The following is a 16,513-nucleotide window of genomic DNA, read 5'->3' on the forward strand; positions in this document are numbered from 1 at the left end:
AGGGGGAATGGTTGAGAAAGATTCTCCTTTGTTATTGTATATTACGAGCATGGTACCCGTGCGTAGCGGCAGATATCATAGACGGAGGTGGCTATTGACGGAAATAAAGAGAGTGTGTATTGTTTTGGTATATTATTTTGATAGAGAGATAGTGAGAATGGAGACATTTGTGTTTCCTTTTAAGAGGAAGGGTAAAAGGGTAAAATCACATGTCCCATATTTGTAAACTTTTCAACACCCCACATAATTTTTAATAGGGAGTAATCAGTGTTAAATATAATAATAAAAAGGGAAGTACCGGACTGCGTGCAAGATATTTTATTCTAAATGAAAACAGTATAAATTTAACTTAAAGCAAACGTAGGACAAATATTGAATTGGTTCAGGTGGTTGTGTGCGCTACCTGTAACGTGACTGAATCGAGTTCGATTCGCTGTCTCTATCTTTTTTTGTTTTTTTTTTTGTGTGGTTGAGCTGCTCACTAAGACCCAATCAATGTATGGCTGGTTGGACTAACATGTAACAATTGTTGCAAAATCTCGGTCATATCAGTATATCACTACTACGACACTACCAACTTAATGTCGGCAGTCTAAATTAAAACATGGGATTCTGTACAATTTCATTGTTTTCTTTTTGATAAGTCAAAATTTGGTCATTGTATAGAGAATATATCATTGTTGTTTCTAAAAGTCTAAATTCGTTTTCCTCTGTATTACATTTTGTTGTTGTTATGCGTTATCATTTTTACTGTTATTCAGTTGTCGTTATTAATATTAATAATGTATCATTGTCATATTTTTTTGTTTAAAATTTGTTTTTCTAACAAATTATACCATTATTATAGAAGTGTTGTTTTAGATGTTAATAATATTAATATATTTGTACATCTGTCCGCATTTTATTTAATACAACTTACTTTAGATTTTAAATTTGACATTAACGACGTAAAGTTATTTTTGTTACATTTCATGTAAAAAGAAAATTTTAAGTTGTTTAGAAAATATCCCATCGCAACGCGCGGGTTACGAATCTCGCTTAATCTAAAATTAGGAAGAAGATGATCTTCTTCGTCACATGATCGAAGTAGAAGTAAAAATTGGTTTCTTAAAATCTTGACGATTTTATTATTAAACAAACAATGATATCGGATATCTCTTCACCTGGACTTTTATTCTTTGGGTCAACCCAACATGGCCCATTTCAACACATACAAAATTACACATTTGGCCCATGGCCCAATCAAGTATCTATATTCTTGGCTTCTTGCAGTTTCTATCGAGTGTTTGTGTTATACATCCAATCAATAATTTTTAATTTTACTTTAAAAAAAAACAAAGGGAACGAACCAAACAGAAGTGGATATATTTCATCCATCTGCAATAAAATGTTTAATGGAAAAGTAGGTGTATTGAAATGTTTTCTAGTATTTGTGATTTTGTGTCTCATCGAGTTAAACATTACTTTGTAGTAGCATATATTTGTTCCAGATTCTCCAAAACTTCTTCACTTGAAGGCCTATTTATTGGATCATTTGAAAGACATCTTAATGCGAGTGTACCACATTTAGAAGCACCTTCTACAGGGTAGTTTTGTTTAAGGCGTGGATCCATTATTTTCTTTAACTTGCTTGCTCTTCCTAAAATTGGAATTGCCCAGTCGACCAAATAGTGCTTATAAGTCTCCCGCTTTTCATCAAACACTCTTAGGCCTGTTAGAGCTTCTAGTAGCACTACCCCGAAACTGAAGATGTCACTCTTCACTGTTAAATGACCTGTAGTATTAAAGAGTAGTTGTTAACATCACAATAATACGACTCTTTTAGGCTTTAAAGTGAAGACATTGACATAAGACCACAATGTTTTAATTGAAAATAGATCTCCTTTGAAGTAACAAAACAAATTATATGCACGAAGTGACAAGCACGATGTAATATTCAAAACAACGTCAAATAAGATGCAAAGACCCAAATCACTTAACTATATTGGTAAAATACCTGTCGCGACATACGCTGGGTCTGCATAACCATATGTTCCCATGACACGCGTACTAATATGTGTTTCCCCTTCTTTAGGGCTAGATTTTGCTAATGTAAAGTCTACGAGTTTCGCATTAAAATCCTGGAACAATAAGAGTAAAAGATGGTTAAATCTAGTGGAATAAACAATAAGTATCAAAGTAGTTTGATCGCCACAGTGAATCTCTAATATCACATGAGTACTTTATCCAGCAATACGGTAGAGCTTTTTAAATGACGATAGATAATGTCAATTTTTGATGAATGCAAATAAACAAGTCCACGGGCAACTCCTATCATTATCCTCAGTCGTATTTTCCACGAAAGCGGTTCAGCAATATCAGATGCATCTGCAAGATTATCCAAGTTACACATTACTTTATTCAATAATACAACTTTCAAAAAATGGGGAAAAAAAAATACTATTTAGTTCTCAAGAGATCATAGTATAGTTTACCAGTGTTTAAGAAACAATCAAAACTTTTGTTGGGCATGTACTCGTAAACAAGTAAACATTCATATTCATTGCTGCTGTGTCCAATGAGAGTAATAATATTTGGATGCGCCAACCGTCCTAAGAAGCTCAACTCTGCCTAAACACTCAATTTGGAGTAAATTTAAAATATCAAGATTTGCATAAAGGTAATAAATATATTCTTCGGTACAACAGCAGCAAAATTACAAATTTTATACAGTACATATCTAATATTACGAATTTGTACGAGTAAGAAAAAATTGGAGAGGTTTGGTGTTAATAGGAACTTTTTTTTTCAAAATTTGTAAAACTACAAAGACCGGTGTTGTAGACATCGGCCTTGCCCAAATCATCCAGGTCCTGCATCTACAACACCAGTCTTTAGATACATGGCTCCAGTTGGCACGGAAGACCAGTGTCTACAACACCAGTCTTCATATAGGTGTTCGATTCCTGCACTTGTATAAATGATTGTTGAACCAAGGCTTTGGCTAATTAAGACTGGTGTTGAAGACACCAACTTTTAGTGAGTTGGACAAGCTCGGTGTTGTAGACACCCGTCTTCGTAGTTTTACAAAACTTCAGGACAAAGTTCATATGCCCCTCCATTTTCTTCTAACCCATACAAGTTTTTTTTTGGCTTAATTCAAATACCATATACCTACTTTCACCATTTGTCTTTTTAACCGGCATTTTCTTTATCCATTTAGAGGGAATGGGAAAGACAATGAATAAATTGGTGTAGGAGATGAAATCATTTCTTAATAGTGTATAATGACCCATTACTCAATAAATTTATTTTTAGGGAGGGGGGTAAGGTAATAATAACCCACTTGATTTATCACCATTATCTTCTCCTCAATATCATGTCAACGCCTCCATTACTACCTGCCACAACCACCAGCATCACTTGATCTCTTGCCGCTGCCACCACCATTACTTTTCTACTACCTCCACCATCACAACCACCGACACCTGCCGTCATCATCACCACCACCATGCGTTCAACTACCACCACCACGAGTTATGTTACCACCACCTGTGAGCACCACCTACTCAACTGCGGCCACAACCACCACCACTTGTCACCTACAGCATCACCACTGCCACCAATTCTACTACCACCGCCATTACTATCACGCACCACCATCTCCACCACCCTTTACTACTCACGCCACCACCACCAACACCATATCTTGATTACCATAACACCTAGTCGCCACCACTACCACCTACTCCAACCATTACCATCGCCCCTTCTACTACCTCCGCCACCACTTGCCGTCACCATCACTACCACCACCCGTTCTATTGACGTCACTACTTCCTCTACCACCGCCAACGCTAACGTCACCACTTGCCGCCACCATCAGAACCACCACCCGTTCTATTGACGTCACGACTTCCTCTACCATCGCCAATGCTAGCGTCACCACCACCGCCTGCCAGAGCCGGTCCTGAGTTATCTAATGCTCAGGGCATGATAGCCAGAATATGCCCATACAAAAATAAAACCAAAATGGGTCGATAATAAGCCGAGTTGTAATTACAAACATTAATTAGATAGTCATATTATGTTGATATATTACTATATCTTACAAAATTTCAAACTCTAAAATAATTTAGACACCATTTTTTTAATCCGTTATTCGTTTTTTATTTGAAATATCTTACCGGAGTTCTATAACTTTAAGGGTTTTCACAAAATAAGTTTAATGGAGTTTTACATGCATGAAGTATGATTTTTTAATAAATATATTTTTTATTATGATTTGTATGTGTATGTAATTATTTTTTGAGTGTGAATATCAAATTAATTAAACAAAAATCTTAAAATAATTTTATAGAGTTAATTAGAAAATTTAGGATCTGAGCAGTATTATATTTACAATGTGTAAAAGTGATGCTTCGATTTTATTTTATGATTAGCACTAAGGCACCTAGTTTATGCTTTATCTATACTACTTATTAATAAAAATACCCCATGTTGAAAGTTACATGGAAAAATGTCTAAAATGCCCTTCCATGTAATATTTTAATCTACTACCCTTAAAATATATAATATTTTCACTTAGCACTAAGATATTTTCAGTTACACTACCCCTTAACATTAATGATTACGTTACACTATTAATCCTTTATCTTTTAAAATATCTCCATTAACCCTTTATATCAATAATCTACACCAATCGACGCCTCATCTGTCACCAACCGTCGCACCTGCCACCACATCGTCGCCGTCACGATCACCGCTGCATTGCGTAGGTAACGTGCTAGTTATAAAAAATTAAAAATAAAGATGACAACTTATTTAAGTTCATTTAAGAACACACTGAAACATATAACATTGTGTGTTTAAAATGGAAAAGCTTTTTAGTTTGAAGGGTTACATTTAACATATTCAAAAGTATAGGGTTTCAATTAAAAAATGAAAGAAAAAAAAAAGCATCATGTTGGTTTGTCTAGTTGTCTTCCTCAGTTCCTCACGCCTGCAATACGTTTCCGCCGTTAAAACTCATAGACTTTTTTTTTTCTGCTTCAATATTAGCCTTTAAACTATGTTTAAATGAACAATATATACCAAGGCTTTGATGCCTAAAAAACCTAATATTACATAACTTCGACTGAAAAGATTTTGTTGCCCTCAAGATTTTCGATTTTTTTGATGCTACGGGTTGTCGCCCTTTTCGCCCGGCATCAGGGCCGGCCCGGCCGCCAACACCACGACCACCACCACCGCAACTTGTTTTACTGAAGCTGACACCACCACATTCCTCCACCATTACCACCACCTATTTTCCTACCACCACCATTAGTTCTACCACCATCACGTGCCACTACGACCACCACCACCTGCCGCCTTCATCACCATGCGTTCTACTACCACCACCACCACCACCACCACAAGTTCTGTTACCACCACCTGTGAACACCTACACAACTGCGGGCACTACCACCACCACTTGTCACTTACACCATCACCACTGTCACTAATTCTACTACCACTGTATCACGCACCACCATCACCACCACACTTTACTACTCACGCCACCACCACTAACACCATATCTCGATCACCACAACACCTAGTCGCTACCACTACTACCTGCTCCAAACCATTACCATCGCCGCTTCTACTACCACCGCCACCACTTGCCGTCACCATCACTACCACCACCGGTTCTATTGACGTCACCATTTCCTCTACCACCGCCAACGCTACCTTCACCACCTGCCGCAACCATCACAACCACCACCCGTTCTATTGACGTCACGACTGCCTCTACCATCGCCAATGCTAGCGTCACCACCACCACCTGCCGCCAACACCACAACTACCACCACCGCAACTTGTTTTACTCAAGCCGACACCACCACATTCCGCCACCATTACCACCACCTATTTTACCACCACCACCATCACGTGCCACTATCACCACCAACTCCACCCCCCCCCCCCCCCCCCATTCTACTACGACCACCTATTGCCACCATCACCACCCCCCTTTTTACCACCACCACTTGCCACCACCATCACTGTGACCATCACTACTACCACCACTGTCTGCCATCACCATCATCACAACTAGTGCTACCACCTAGCACCACCATCGCCAATACTGCCGCCGATACCACTTGCTCTACCATCACGGCATCACCATCATCACCTGCCCACAATCACCACCATCACCTACCCAAAATCACCACCACCACCTCCAACCGTTTATATATTATTGTATATGAACGAAATAACATTAACAACAATGATAATGATTCATGTATATTAATAAAGGTTGGGGAACTAGTGACATAAAAAACAAAATTGTTTAGGGACATTCATATAATACTTTCAATGTTTGAAATTAATTGTTTCGAGACATAAATATAATACTTAGAAAAAAAAGTTAAAAAGTTTGGCCGAGTTTTGACCGAAACCCGAGTATTGACCAAATTTAACCTATCTTCACCCAAGTCTGAGTTGTTGCCGAGTCGGCTGAGTTTATAACCCTGATATCATTGAGAACAATAAAGAATTTTCCCTACTACTTTTTTGATCATATTAATTTGCTTGTTCGAAAAAAGTAGTCGCATTTTGGTTAGACTAGGCAAGTTTTAGATTATATGGGAAAATGCATCACTTAGTAGCTAAATATTACAAGACCTTGTAAGTTTGCAGTCATATATACTATGTAAAAGAATTGTTACACCATATACTTCAAGCATAGAGATAACTAGAAAGTCATCATCCGATCATATGAGCGTCGTGACCATGTTAGACATGATTCTGAAAGCATACTATCAACTAGTGTAAAAAGGAAAAACAGATTTCGAGTTTAATGTTTTTGTATGGAAAAGGGTAAAAGTAAAAAAATTTGCTGATTATAGATAAAGTTGATGTAAATTAGTTGATACTCACCTGCCATCTAGCATGTCCTCGAACTTGGTTGAATTTTTTAACAGCAACCAAAACTTCGATGCCATGTTTTGAAGGAATGAATGTGTTCTGCTCAAGCCGAGCTAAGAACAATTTCCCAAAACCTCCCTCTCCAAAGACTAAATCTGGACTGAAGTTTCTAGTAGAGCTTCTCAAATCATCAAAATCAAAAATTTTAAGGCTTGGTAATGTATCCAATAATGTATCTTTTGTGTCCAGAAATGAATCTTCTGTGTCCAGAAATGAATCTTCTGTAGCCCCAAAATACCAAACACCTTCATTCTTACCCTTCTTATCAGTTGATATCTTTGAACCATCTTGGGCTGAAATTGATGAATAAAAAAAAAGATTATCTAAAGGCTGTTTACTTAACTAGTGAAGAAAGAAGTATATAGTTAGAGAATCTACACATAAAAATAAGAGAAAATATAGAAACAAAAATAGGGGAAAAGATGTAGGCAATTTCATGCTGGCTTTTGTTATACTAGAAACTATTATATCCAAAGAAATATCAAAATCTGTACCAATTTGACTTTTGCAGTTAATGGCATTTCTATATATCAGTACAATGTTATGCTAATATGGATACATAATCTATCGGAATATATGCACTTACGAGTTAATGAGGATCTTTGAATATCAGAGTCCTCCGAGGTAGGGGTGAAAGGAAGCATATTAACCATTCTAGCAAGTAGTGTTCTGCCTACGGGTTGCAATGAATTATTGTATTTCTTTTGTACGATTAGTACATTCTCAAGACTGAACAAAACCTGAGCCATAGTCAATCGCTGCTTAGTATTGGTATGCAAACATCTCTCTGCGATTTGAACAAACTCCTTTAAACATTTTGGTGCTATTTCACCCCTTATATCATAATCAACTATATGCTTTAAATTTCTTTCTTTGATAGATTCTAGTACCCATCTTGCTAAATTCATTTGCTCCTCATCGAGACTTCTGTCAAGTGCCCGCCTCCGACATAGTAGTTCCAACATCACCACACCAAAAGCATATACGTCGGATTTCCTTGTAAGCTTTCCTGTTGCGTAGTAATCAGGATCCAGATACCCAAAAGTGCCCTTAATAAGTGTGTTGACATAAGTCTTTGGCTGATTTGTTGGGCCTATTTTCGACAACCCAAAGTCAGCAATTTTTGCTGTCCAGCTTTCATGTAACAAAATATTCGAGCTCTTGATATCTCGATGTATTACACCGGATTCAATCCCTGTACCAGTGTGGAGGTAGTGTAGCCCACGACCGGCACCTATGCAGATTTTGAGTCGTTGAAGCCAAGAAAGAGGGTTGCCGAGTTTATAGAGATGATCCTCGAGTGTTCCATTGGACATATATTCATATACAAGGATCTTTTCATTTCGGTGATTACAATAACCAATCAAAGACACAAGGTTACAATGACGTAACTTTGAAAGTATCTCAACTTCGGCCCAAAACTCCGCTGCTCCTTGACTGGACATGGTATCTAATCTTTTTATGGCTGCCACAACAGAACTTGATCCATTCGTAATAATGTTACCTTTGTAAACTTTCCCAAAGCCTCCTTGCCCAATTACTAATGATTCATCAAAGTTCTCTGTTGCTGAAAGAATATCATGAAATTCAAAATGATGGCAAGAAGGTGTAGGCCGTTCAGAATCCTTGTCATCACCGCCATGCTCGACTACCAATGATTCAGCAAAGCTCCCTCTTGCTGAGAGAAAGTCATCAAAACCGAAATCACGGCAGGAGGACGTGGCCGATTCTGACTCGTTGCCATTGCTGGTAGCAATAAACATAATTATTGATAAAGTAAAAGTGTATACTGAAATATGGTTGACATTTGGATGTATACATGATGGTAGTCAACTAATAAAGTTTAATAGTCTTCTTCCAGGAAACGACATATGGACCATCTACATACTAAGAGGGTGTTTGGGAATACGTTTTGAATTGATTATCTGATTATTACGTTCGTAAAACGCAGATAATCTGAAAAAGTGTTTGTATAAAAAAGTGATTATCTGCTATGAAAACGCAGTTTAAAGAAGCATGTACCTACCTATTTTTTCAAAACGCAGTTTTGAAAACGCATAATCTATTTTGAAAACGCAAAATCTGTTTTGCAATCTCAATAACAAACACCCCTAAATCAAAGTACCTTCTTTCACACCATACTAAAAGAAAAATGTTACGAGTATAATAATAACAATAATAATAGTAATAATAGGATTAGTTTTCATATCGCTAAAGGAGTGGAGGCTCTCTCCTAACTTTTTATAATATTGTTTGGTTTTCTAATAATAAAGTTCTTATTATTGTAAGTAATAATAATAATAATAATAAAAATAAAGGTAAATTCATTAGACTTCTTACTCTTTTACTCGATATTACAACAGAGTGTCCGACCTATAAACTTTTTACTCTTTTCTCATCGAAAACTAAACGTAGTTCAGAACAAGCGTTCAGACAAAGTTGAAGTTCACTCGGTGTTTAATTAAGACTCTTACTTTGAAACTAAGTTAACTCCCAAATTTTTTCTCTACATTTCACTAAAGAAAGAAAACTATTTTAACTTTTTTTTTTTTTAACATAAAACTATTTGAACATGCAATGTAAGACCATGGGTCGACCTTATCATTAAATGCAAGACTAATTAAACTATTAAATTTTATAACTATACTAATTTAATTGGTAAATAATTTTTAAACATTAACGATTTGATATATAAGTTTACCCGTTGCACTAGTTCGGAAAAATTAACATGCATTGAGTGGAAAGGGTCCTAATTAAATGCAGTAGACAGCAGTGGTGGCCACGACTTTTTCAACTTGACCAAAGCTAGCTTGGAATACCTTTGGGTTGTTGCCATGGATGGGGTTATTGTTTCAAACTTTTCTGGTAAGCTGTCATATCAGCTTTGGTTGCCACTTGCAAATCTTCTCATTTTTCCTGTATGAGAATAGTGATGTTGTGTTCTCGAGTTTATTTTTAAAAGAAAATAAATGAAATGAAGATAAAAGAAAGTAAAAGAGAAGAAAAATGTTATACATTTTGTGTTCCTGAGTTTTATAGAAATGAAAAGAAATGAAGTGAAAATAATACCATTTTGTGTTTTTGAGTTGAGAAGAAAAGAAATGATAAAAGAAAATTGACAATTATATCCTTTTTATCCATGATACCCCATATAAACTACACTTACTAGCAGTGAAGGGATCGTTCTTCAAAGGCACCATTTTTGGCCAATGGCATTATCAAAGACAAAATAGACCAGATTTAAACCCACTCAAACATATAATATAAATATATACACAGTCAATTATAGATTTACAAAAATAAAAATCTGCAACAGTGAACAAGTTTGGTAAAAAGAAAAAAAGAAGCAAACTATGATACAAAACAAAACCAATCACTATTATAAGCATACTTTTATCGGTTCCATAGACATTACATCAAAAAGCTTAAAAGCATTACTTTTTTATATGAAGATTTGTAACAGGGCTATATATAGCAAAGCAGATTAAGCAAAAAGTGAAAAAACATCCTAAACAATAACATACAAAAATCAAGAAAACTACATAGATAATTGTGATGTGGAAGAGAGTTACCCTCTTTTTGGCACCCAAAGAAGAGAAGATGATATTGTTGGAGGGGAAAAAAAAAGAATAAAGTTATTTATAAAGATACAGAGGGGCATATTGGTAATTGTAAAATGTGTCTAGTCATTTTCCCTTGGTTTCTGACAAAAATTGGACGGAAGAAAGTATAGGTAAATTCTATTAAACAGACCCATCCAAATCTACTCCAATCATTTCTCTTCTTTTGTTAAAAAAAAAACTTAAGAACCCAATATTTATTATTTTCCTTCCACTTGCTTTCTTTTCTTCTCTAGTTTTAACTCAAGAACACAGTGTGATTGTTGATTATGAGTTTAAGAGTTAATTACAGAAGTTGTGGTTTGTTAAAATTGTAGGTTTCACTCTTATCTTTTATAAATTACAATTTTAGTCTCCCATTTTGGAGACCGATTAACAATTTTGGTCCAAAAGTGTTTTTTTATCCAAAGCGTTGACTTTTTTACCAAAATTGTCGACTTTTGGACCAAAAGTCTGAATAAGGGTCAAAAGTCAGGGATTAAAACCGTTCTGAAAGATAAGGATAATACCTGTCATTTTTAACAAACCACGAGGACAATTCTTGTAATTTTCTCTGAATTTAAAGATATTAGTGGTCAGGGATGGAAACAATGAAATTATAGAAAAAAAAAAAATTAAAGGTGAATTTTTACTGAAAACTTCGTGTCACGATTCGACAGCGGGAGGTCTAACATCTGTTGTCTTAACGGGGTTCACGCTACAGAGCTCCCTCGAAATAGAAATGTCTATTTCAAATACCCGATGGGCAAAACCCCTACTCATCAAGAAATGTTGGAAGGTTTGTCACAGCACCTTGGTAATCTAAAGTTGTGTCATGTACTCATACTTTTCAATTTTGTGTTACACAAGGAGTAATTGGAGATTAAAAACTAAGTAGTCAGATGAAGAAAAACTAGTCAATAATATTGAAAGGCATATTTGGTACATCAATTCCATGAGGGCGCAAAACCATATGCCTTTGACACACAGGTCCTTCTAGTCGGGTGGGTGGGTATTTACTGAATTTGACACACGTCTGCTTGATTCATCTTCTCGTATCCGATTACAGTATTGTTAATAGATAACATCCAGTATTTTGTTACCTTTCTTGAAACTGTTCGACTAAACAATGCAATGTTCCTAGCAGTTCATCAACTTATGCTTAACATTTGGTGTTATATGAGCTTGACCATACTGCAGGGTTGAAGATGTCGGGTACCTAAAAGCTACAGAAATTCAGAGACAAACTCTACCAGTCCTAGTCACTGGACTTAATTGTATTCTTCATGCCCAGGTGAATGCGTGCTTGGGACATGTTTAGTTGTTAAAACAGGTCGGTTGGGTAACAGGTCAAAATGGGATCTTTTTAGTGCAGAACTTGATTCCAAGAATGATATAGTCTGAGTAATAATCTAGTTTTGAAGTAGAATGATATTCTTATGCCAATAGATTTGGACTCTGTGCCTGTTTAACCCATTGGATTCTATTATTATTCACTCATATGAACAATTAGAGAAAAAAATAGTGTCAAAATCAACCCGTTCATATGTATTTCTGGTAGAAATTTACATCTCTAGAGTTTTACATGATGATGATGTGAAGTACTGACAGTTGCAGTTGTCCCAGTGTCCTACTGATAATAATGAATATACGTCAACCCCATGTCCTATTTGTGGAAACTTTTGGCAAACTGGAAAACTCATTTGGCAATTTTATCTTGTAAAGACCATTGAGCGCTTTGGCTTAATTATATGACAGACTGGTTCACAGTTTCTAAAAGGGATCGGCCAAAAGGACCTATAGATCAGGTAGTTAGATATGTCAGAACGGGAGTGAAAGGCACATTTGGCAATATGAATTCAATTATTCTACAGCTGGAGATTTACAAGTAATTCTGATGTTTATGCCTTTGGAGTCATATTGCTTGCTTGAGGTTTTGTGGGAGGCCTGCTTTATGTGAGAGTCTGGATCGATAAGGGTTTAGCAATAGGCTCAAGACTGTAATAAACAAGGAAAACTCAAGCAGTTTATCAATTCTAGCTAGAGGGACCACATTTTAAAGAGTTCTTTGATGAAGGAGTTCTCACGCATTGCAGTTCGATGTTTGCTTATTCATCCACACTAGCATCAATTCTTAGTGTGGCATTATCATTTCAGAAAGAAGGCATTCTTCTCTACTCAAGAGGCTGGAGGAATTGACAGAAAGAAAGTCTGGTCAATGCTTTACTTCAGGGGCATTTTAAAAGTAAAGAAACAAATGAAGATAAAGACATCATCGAGATTTCTAATATACCAGTTCCTACTCTTGTAACAAATGATAATAAAGGTATCATTGAGATTTCTGCTAGTTTATATGTTTGATCTTATAATTAGTAAATTGGAATTGCATATACCATTTATCATGTATAGCTCATTAACTAATACTCTTCTTGAAGGACATTCCATATGACCCGACTCACCTATACTACTGCAGGTAGATTAATTCTTCCCCCATTGAGATTGAAGTATGACGATAATCACGATTCCTTGTAAAATCATACCTAACCTATCTTGTTAGGTTGATAGACAGAAGGAATGTGATCTTTTTCCCTGTTATAAAGAAAAGAGAAGTTCTTTTTAATCAAAGAGATCAACATCTACTTTTGAAGATGCAAACCTTGTATAACTTCTTACTTGAACATAGAATGTTCTTATGAGATACTTTGCTTTATATTTCTTTTTGTAGTCAAAGTTACATTAAAGTCATTGTTATACCTAACTCGTTTAGTAAGTCAGCTTTTAGGGATGATAAGCTTGGTCTATATAAACTCTATAGAATACTAATACATGTATATTATTTTCTAACCATTTGATAAATCTTGTCAATATTATATCCAATAAAAGTACATAACAAGATAGAGAGAATGAATGGAAGATCAACGGGATAGTTATATCCATGATCAATATGTGGTAGTTTGTGTACAGTTGCATTAATATGTTATCCTGTCATATTTACCAGCACAAGACAATGGGGTTGACCTATTCGTGACCTTGGGAGAATCCACCAGGTTCGAGTCCCATCCTCCACATGTGGGGGTGGATTATTTTGGGGGATTCGGAGTAGGGGTAAGAAAGTTTGTCGTTAAAAAAAAAATAGTTTCCTCCTCAGAACATGTCGCCTCAAAAGGAGCCCTTATACCACTCTCTCCATCCATTACATTCCTTGTCGCGTACATCATGTTTGGATTACGATATTTTGTTATGTGATGTGTGTGGTCAGGAACTCATATTTGATACCTGTCATCGGTGTGAGCCATGTAAGTTTGTTGTTTGCAGTAAGTGTGTTATGGCGGAAAAAGCTCAGAAGGATGCTGCTACTGCACTCAAGGAAGAGTTAGTGATCAAGTTTGTACATGACGGTCACAACCCACAACACACTTTAACGATCCAATCAAGACCTGCTGCCTTCCATTGTAATGCTTGCAACACTAAAAAAGAAGACATGTTTTATCAATGTGATCAGTGTGACTTTTGGATCCACAAGGCATGTACTTCGTTGCTCGAGACCATTGACCTGCCGTATCTCCATCATCACAAACTCGACCTTGTTTTTTCACTACCAGAGAAGTTCTACAATTATAAATACAAGTGCGAGTTGTGCGACAAAAGAATTATGCAAACGGACTGGACATATCATTGTTCAAATTGTAGATACTTTATCCACATTAAGTGTGTCCCAAATTCAGACCAACCATCCACTCAAAGGTTTGTATATGTCTTTTGTTACTCTTATTTTGTACATTTTATTTTGTTATTTTTGTTACTTCCTCTTGAGAATGAAATTAAGTATGTATGTAACGGGTTTTGGTTTCAGACTTGAAGTTAATGTTGAAGAAGAGGCAACTGATAGTAACATTCTGCATTTGCCCATGTCACACGCACTCACGGATCCATTGAAACTACTTCATTCTAACAACGATCCTACTACACCAGGTGGTGGTGGTGATGATAACGAACAGCTAGAAATTAGTCACTGGAGTCATGATCATCTATTATTCCTTACAGATGTACCACAAGGTGATAAGATTAACATGCCTGATATTGGTTGTAGTACTGATCCAATAATGGTATGCCATATTTGTGTACGACCCCTCTCGATTCCATATTATAGTTGCAAGCATGACGGGTGTTCATTTACTCTCCACAAGTATTGTGCTGAGTTATCACGCACGTTAGAACATCCACTCCACCCGGATCATCTCCTTGAATTGGTAAAACAAAATTATGCATCACTATGTTACTTTTGTGACAAAAGATGCAACACATTTATGTTCCAATGTAAAACCTGTTCATTTTGCATTGATGTCAACTGTGCATTTCTACCTAAAATCATCAAGCATAAGTTCCACAAGCAGCATCCTCTCGTCCAACGTATTGGCCGTCTCTGGAAGCAATGTATAACATGTGAACGAAGAATAATTGCCGGCCATTATTCTTGTGATGCTTGTAACGTCCGACTAGATTGGCAATGTGCACTTAGATCGCCACGTTTACTTCCTCATAGGTATTGCAAGGGACATGAAATCCCATTGACATATCCCCCTATAGAAGATCATCCTGATGATTTCTATTGTGAAATCTGTGAGGAAGATATGTACCCCAAACTCCCACTCTATTATTGTGGCAAATGCAAAAACTCTTTTCACATGCATTGCCTAAGTAGAGAGTATAAGTATGAAAACTACGTGTTGGAGGGGACTTTAAGTATTCCTGATCATAATCATCCATTAACATATGTTAGAAGAAAGAAAGTGCCAAAAGAGGTATGCTTTGGTTGTAATGGTGACATTAATGGCCTTCTATTCCTTGAGTGTCGGAGTGGAAACTGCCCTTATTGTTTGTGTCTTGAGTGTCTACCATCCGGAAAGAGACCATAATACGAGGGGTTGCGAGGTCCCCCAAAACCTTGAGTTGTTATCATTACATTATATATTGTTATAAACAGATTAGTGTACCAAAATGTAAGTCACAATGAAGGAACGTATATAGTGTGTAACAAACTTTAATTGCGTTTATTGTATGTATATAACTTGTTTCTTTCCATTCGTGTAATAGACTGGCGGATTTACTATCCCAAGATGTAAGTATCTACATACGAATGGTCATAGTGTGACCAACTTTAAAAATATTCATTGTAGGTAAGTAACATGTTTTATTGTTCAGTTTATGTAATAAATCGGCTGAATCCGGTTGTTGTCACATACAATGAGCATTTCCGCATAGTATGTTACATGCAATGCACGTTTGAGCATAGATCCTTACATTTTATGAGGCTCATCACAAACGAACTCATTAACAAAATTAACTAATAACCGGCGAACTATCTAGCCGGTAAAACGTTACACAAATTAAAAGAAAAAAACCATATACTTACTTACAATGAAGAGTACCTTACATACTATACTAAACCCTAAAGTGGCTAAATCCGATGGTTGTCACATACAATGAATATTTGTGAATAATTTGTTACATCCAATGTTCATTTATGCATAGTTTCTTACATTTTAGGACAATATACCCAAGGGATTTAACAAAAAGCAATTGATAACCAGCTAACTATTTAGCTGGTAAAACATTACACAATTTGGATAAATATAAAAGAAAATTATTTACATATAATGAGCACGATTTAAGTACGTTCACATTATGTACATTCATCCATAGCGGGGGTGATATTGATTGATGAGTTCAAATCTTCCAACAAGAAACAATTATCAACACGAGTATTATATAGAACACATAGATAACAGTTGTTGAGAATTAAGTACCAATCATAAGGTTGGGGTCATTCATAGCGTCTTCGATCTGTTGTTATGACAAATGCTCTCCTGCCGGTTCCTTGGATGAATAATAAGGTTATGTAAACCTTTACGCATTAGTTATACATCGTATAATTAGGTTCCTTGAAAGTTTAATTG

General features: G+C 36.1%; 2 protein-coding genes across 2 annotated transcripts; one reads left to right on the top strand and one right to left on the bottom strand.

Moving 5' to 3' along the window:
- Nucleotides 1-1,152: 1,152 nt before the first annotated feature.
- Nucleotides 1,153-8,720, bottom strand: LOC122601169 (probable serine/threonine-protein kinase PBL9). The gene is made up of 6 exons (XM_043773936.1): nucleotides 7,544-8,720; nucleotides 6,910-7,250; nucleotides 2,475-2,610; nucleotides 2,222-2,367; nucleotides 1,997-2,120; nucleotides 1,153-1,774 (listed from the first exon to the last, which is right to left on the bottom strand). Exons 1-6 carry the CDS (start codon nucleotides 8,718-8,720, stop codon nucleotides 1,461-1,463), a joined length of 2,238 nt encoding a protein of 745 aa, XP_043629871.1. The 3' UTR covers nucleotides 1,153-1,460.
- Nucleotides 8,721-13,433: 4,713 nt separating this feature from the next.
- On the top strand, nucleotides 13,434-15,472 carry LOC122601170. The gene is made up of 2 exons (XM_043773937.1): nucleotides 13,434-14,300; nucleotides 14,410-15,472. Exons 1-2 carry the CDS (start codon nucleotides 13,708-13,710, stop codon nucleotides 15,470-15,472), a joined length of 1,656 nt encoding a protein of 551 aa, XP_043629872.1. The 5' UTR covers nucleotides 13,434-13,707.
- Nucleotides 15,473-16,513: the final 1,041 nt, after the last annotated feature.

Source organism: Erigeron canadensis, chromosome 5 (assembly GCF_010389155.1).
Source record: "Erigeron canadensis isolate Cc75 chromosome 5, C_canadensis_v1, whole genome shotgun sequence".
NCBI classification, from domain to species: Eukaryota; Viridiplantae; Streptophyta; class Magnoliopsida; order Asterales; family Asteraceae; genus Erigeron; species Erigeron canadensis.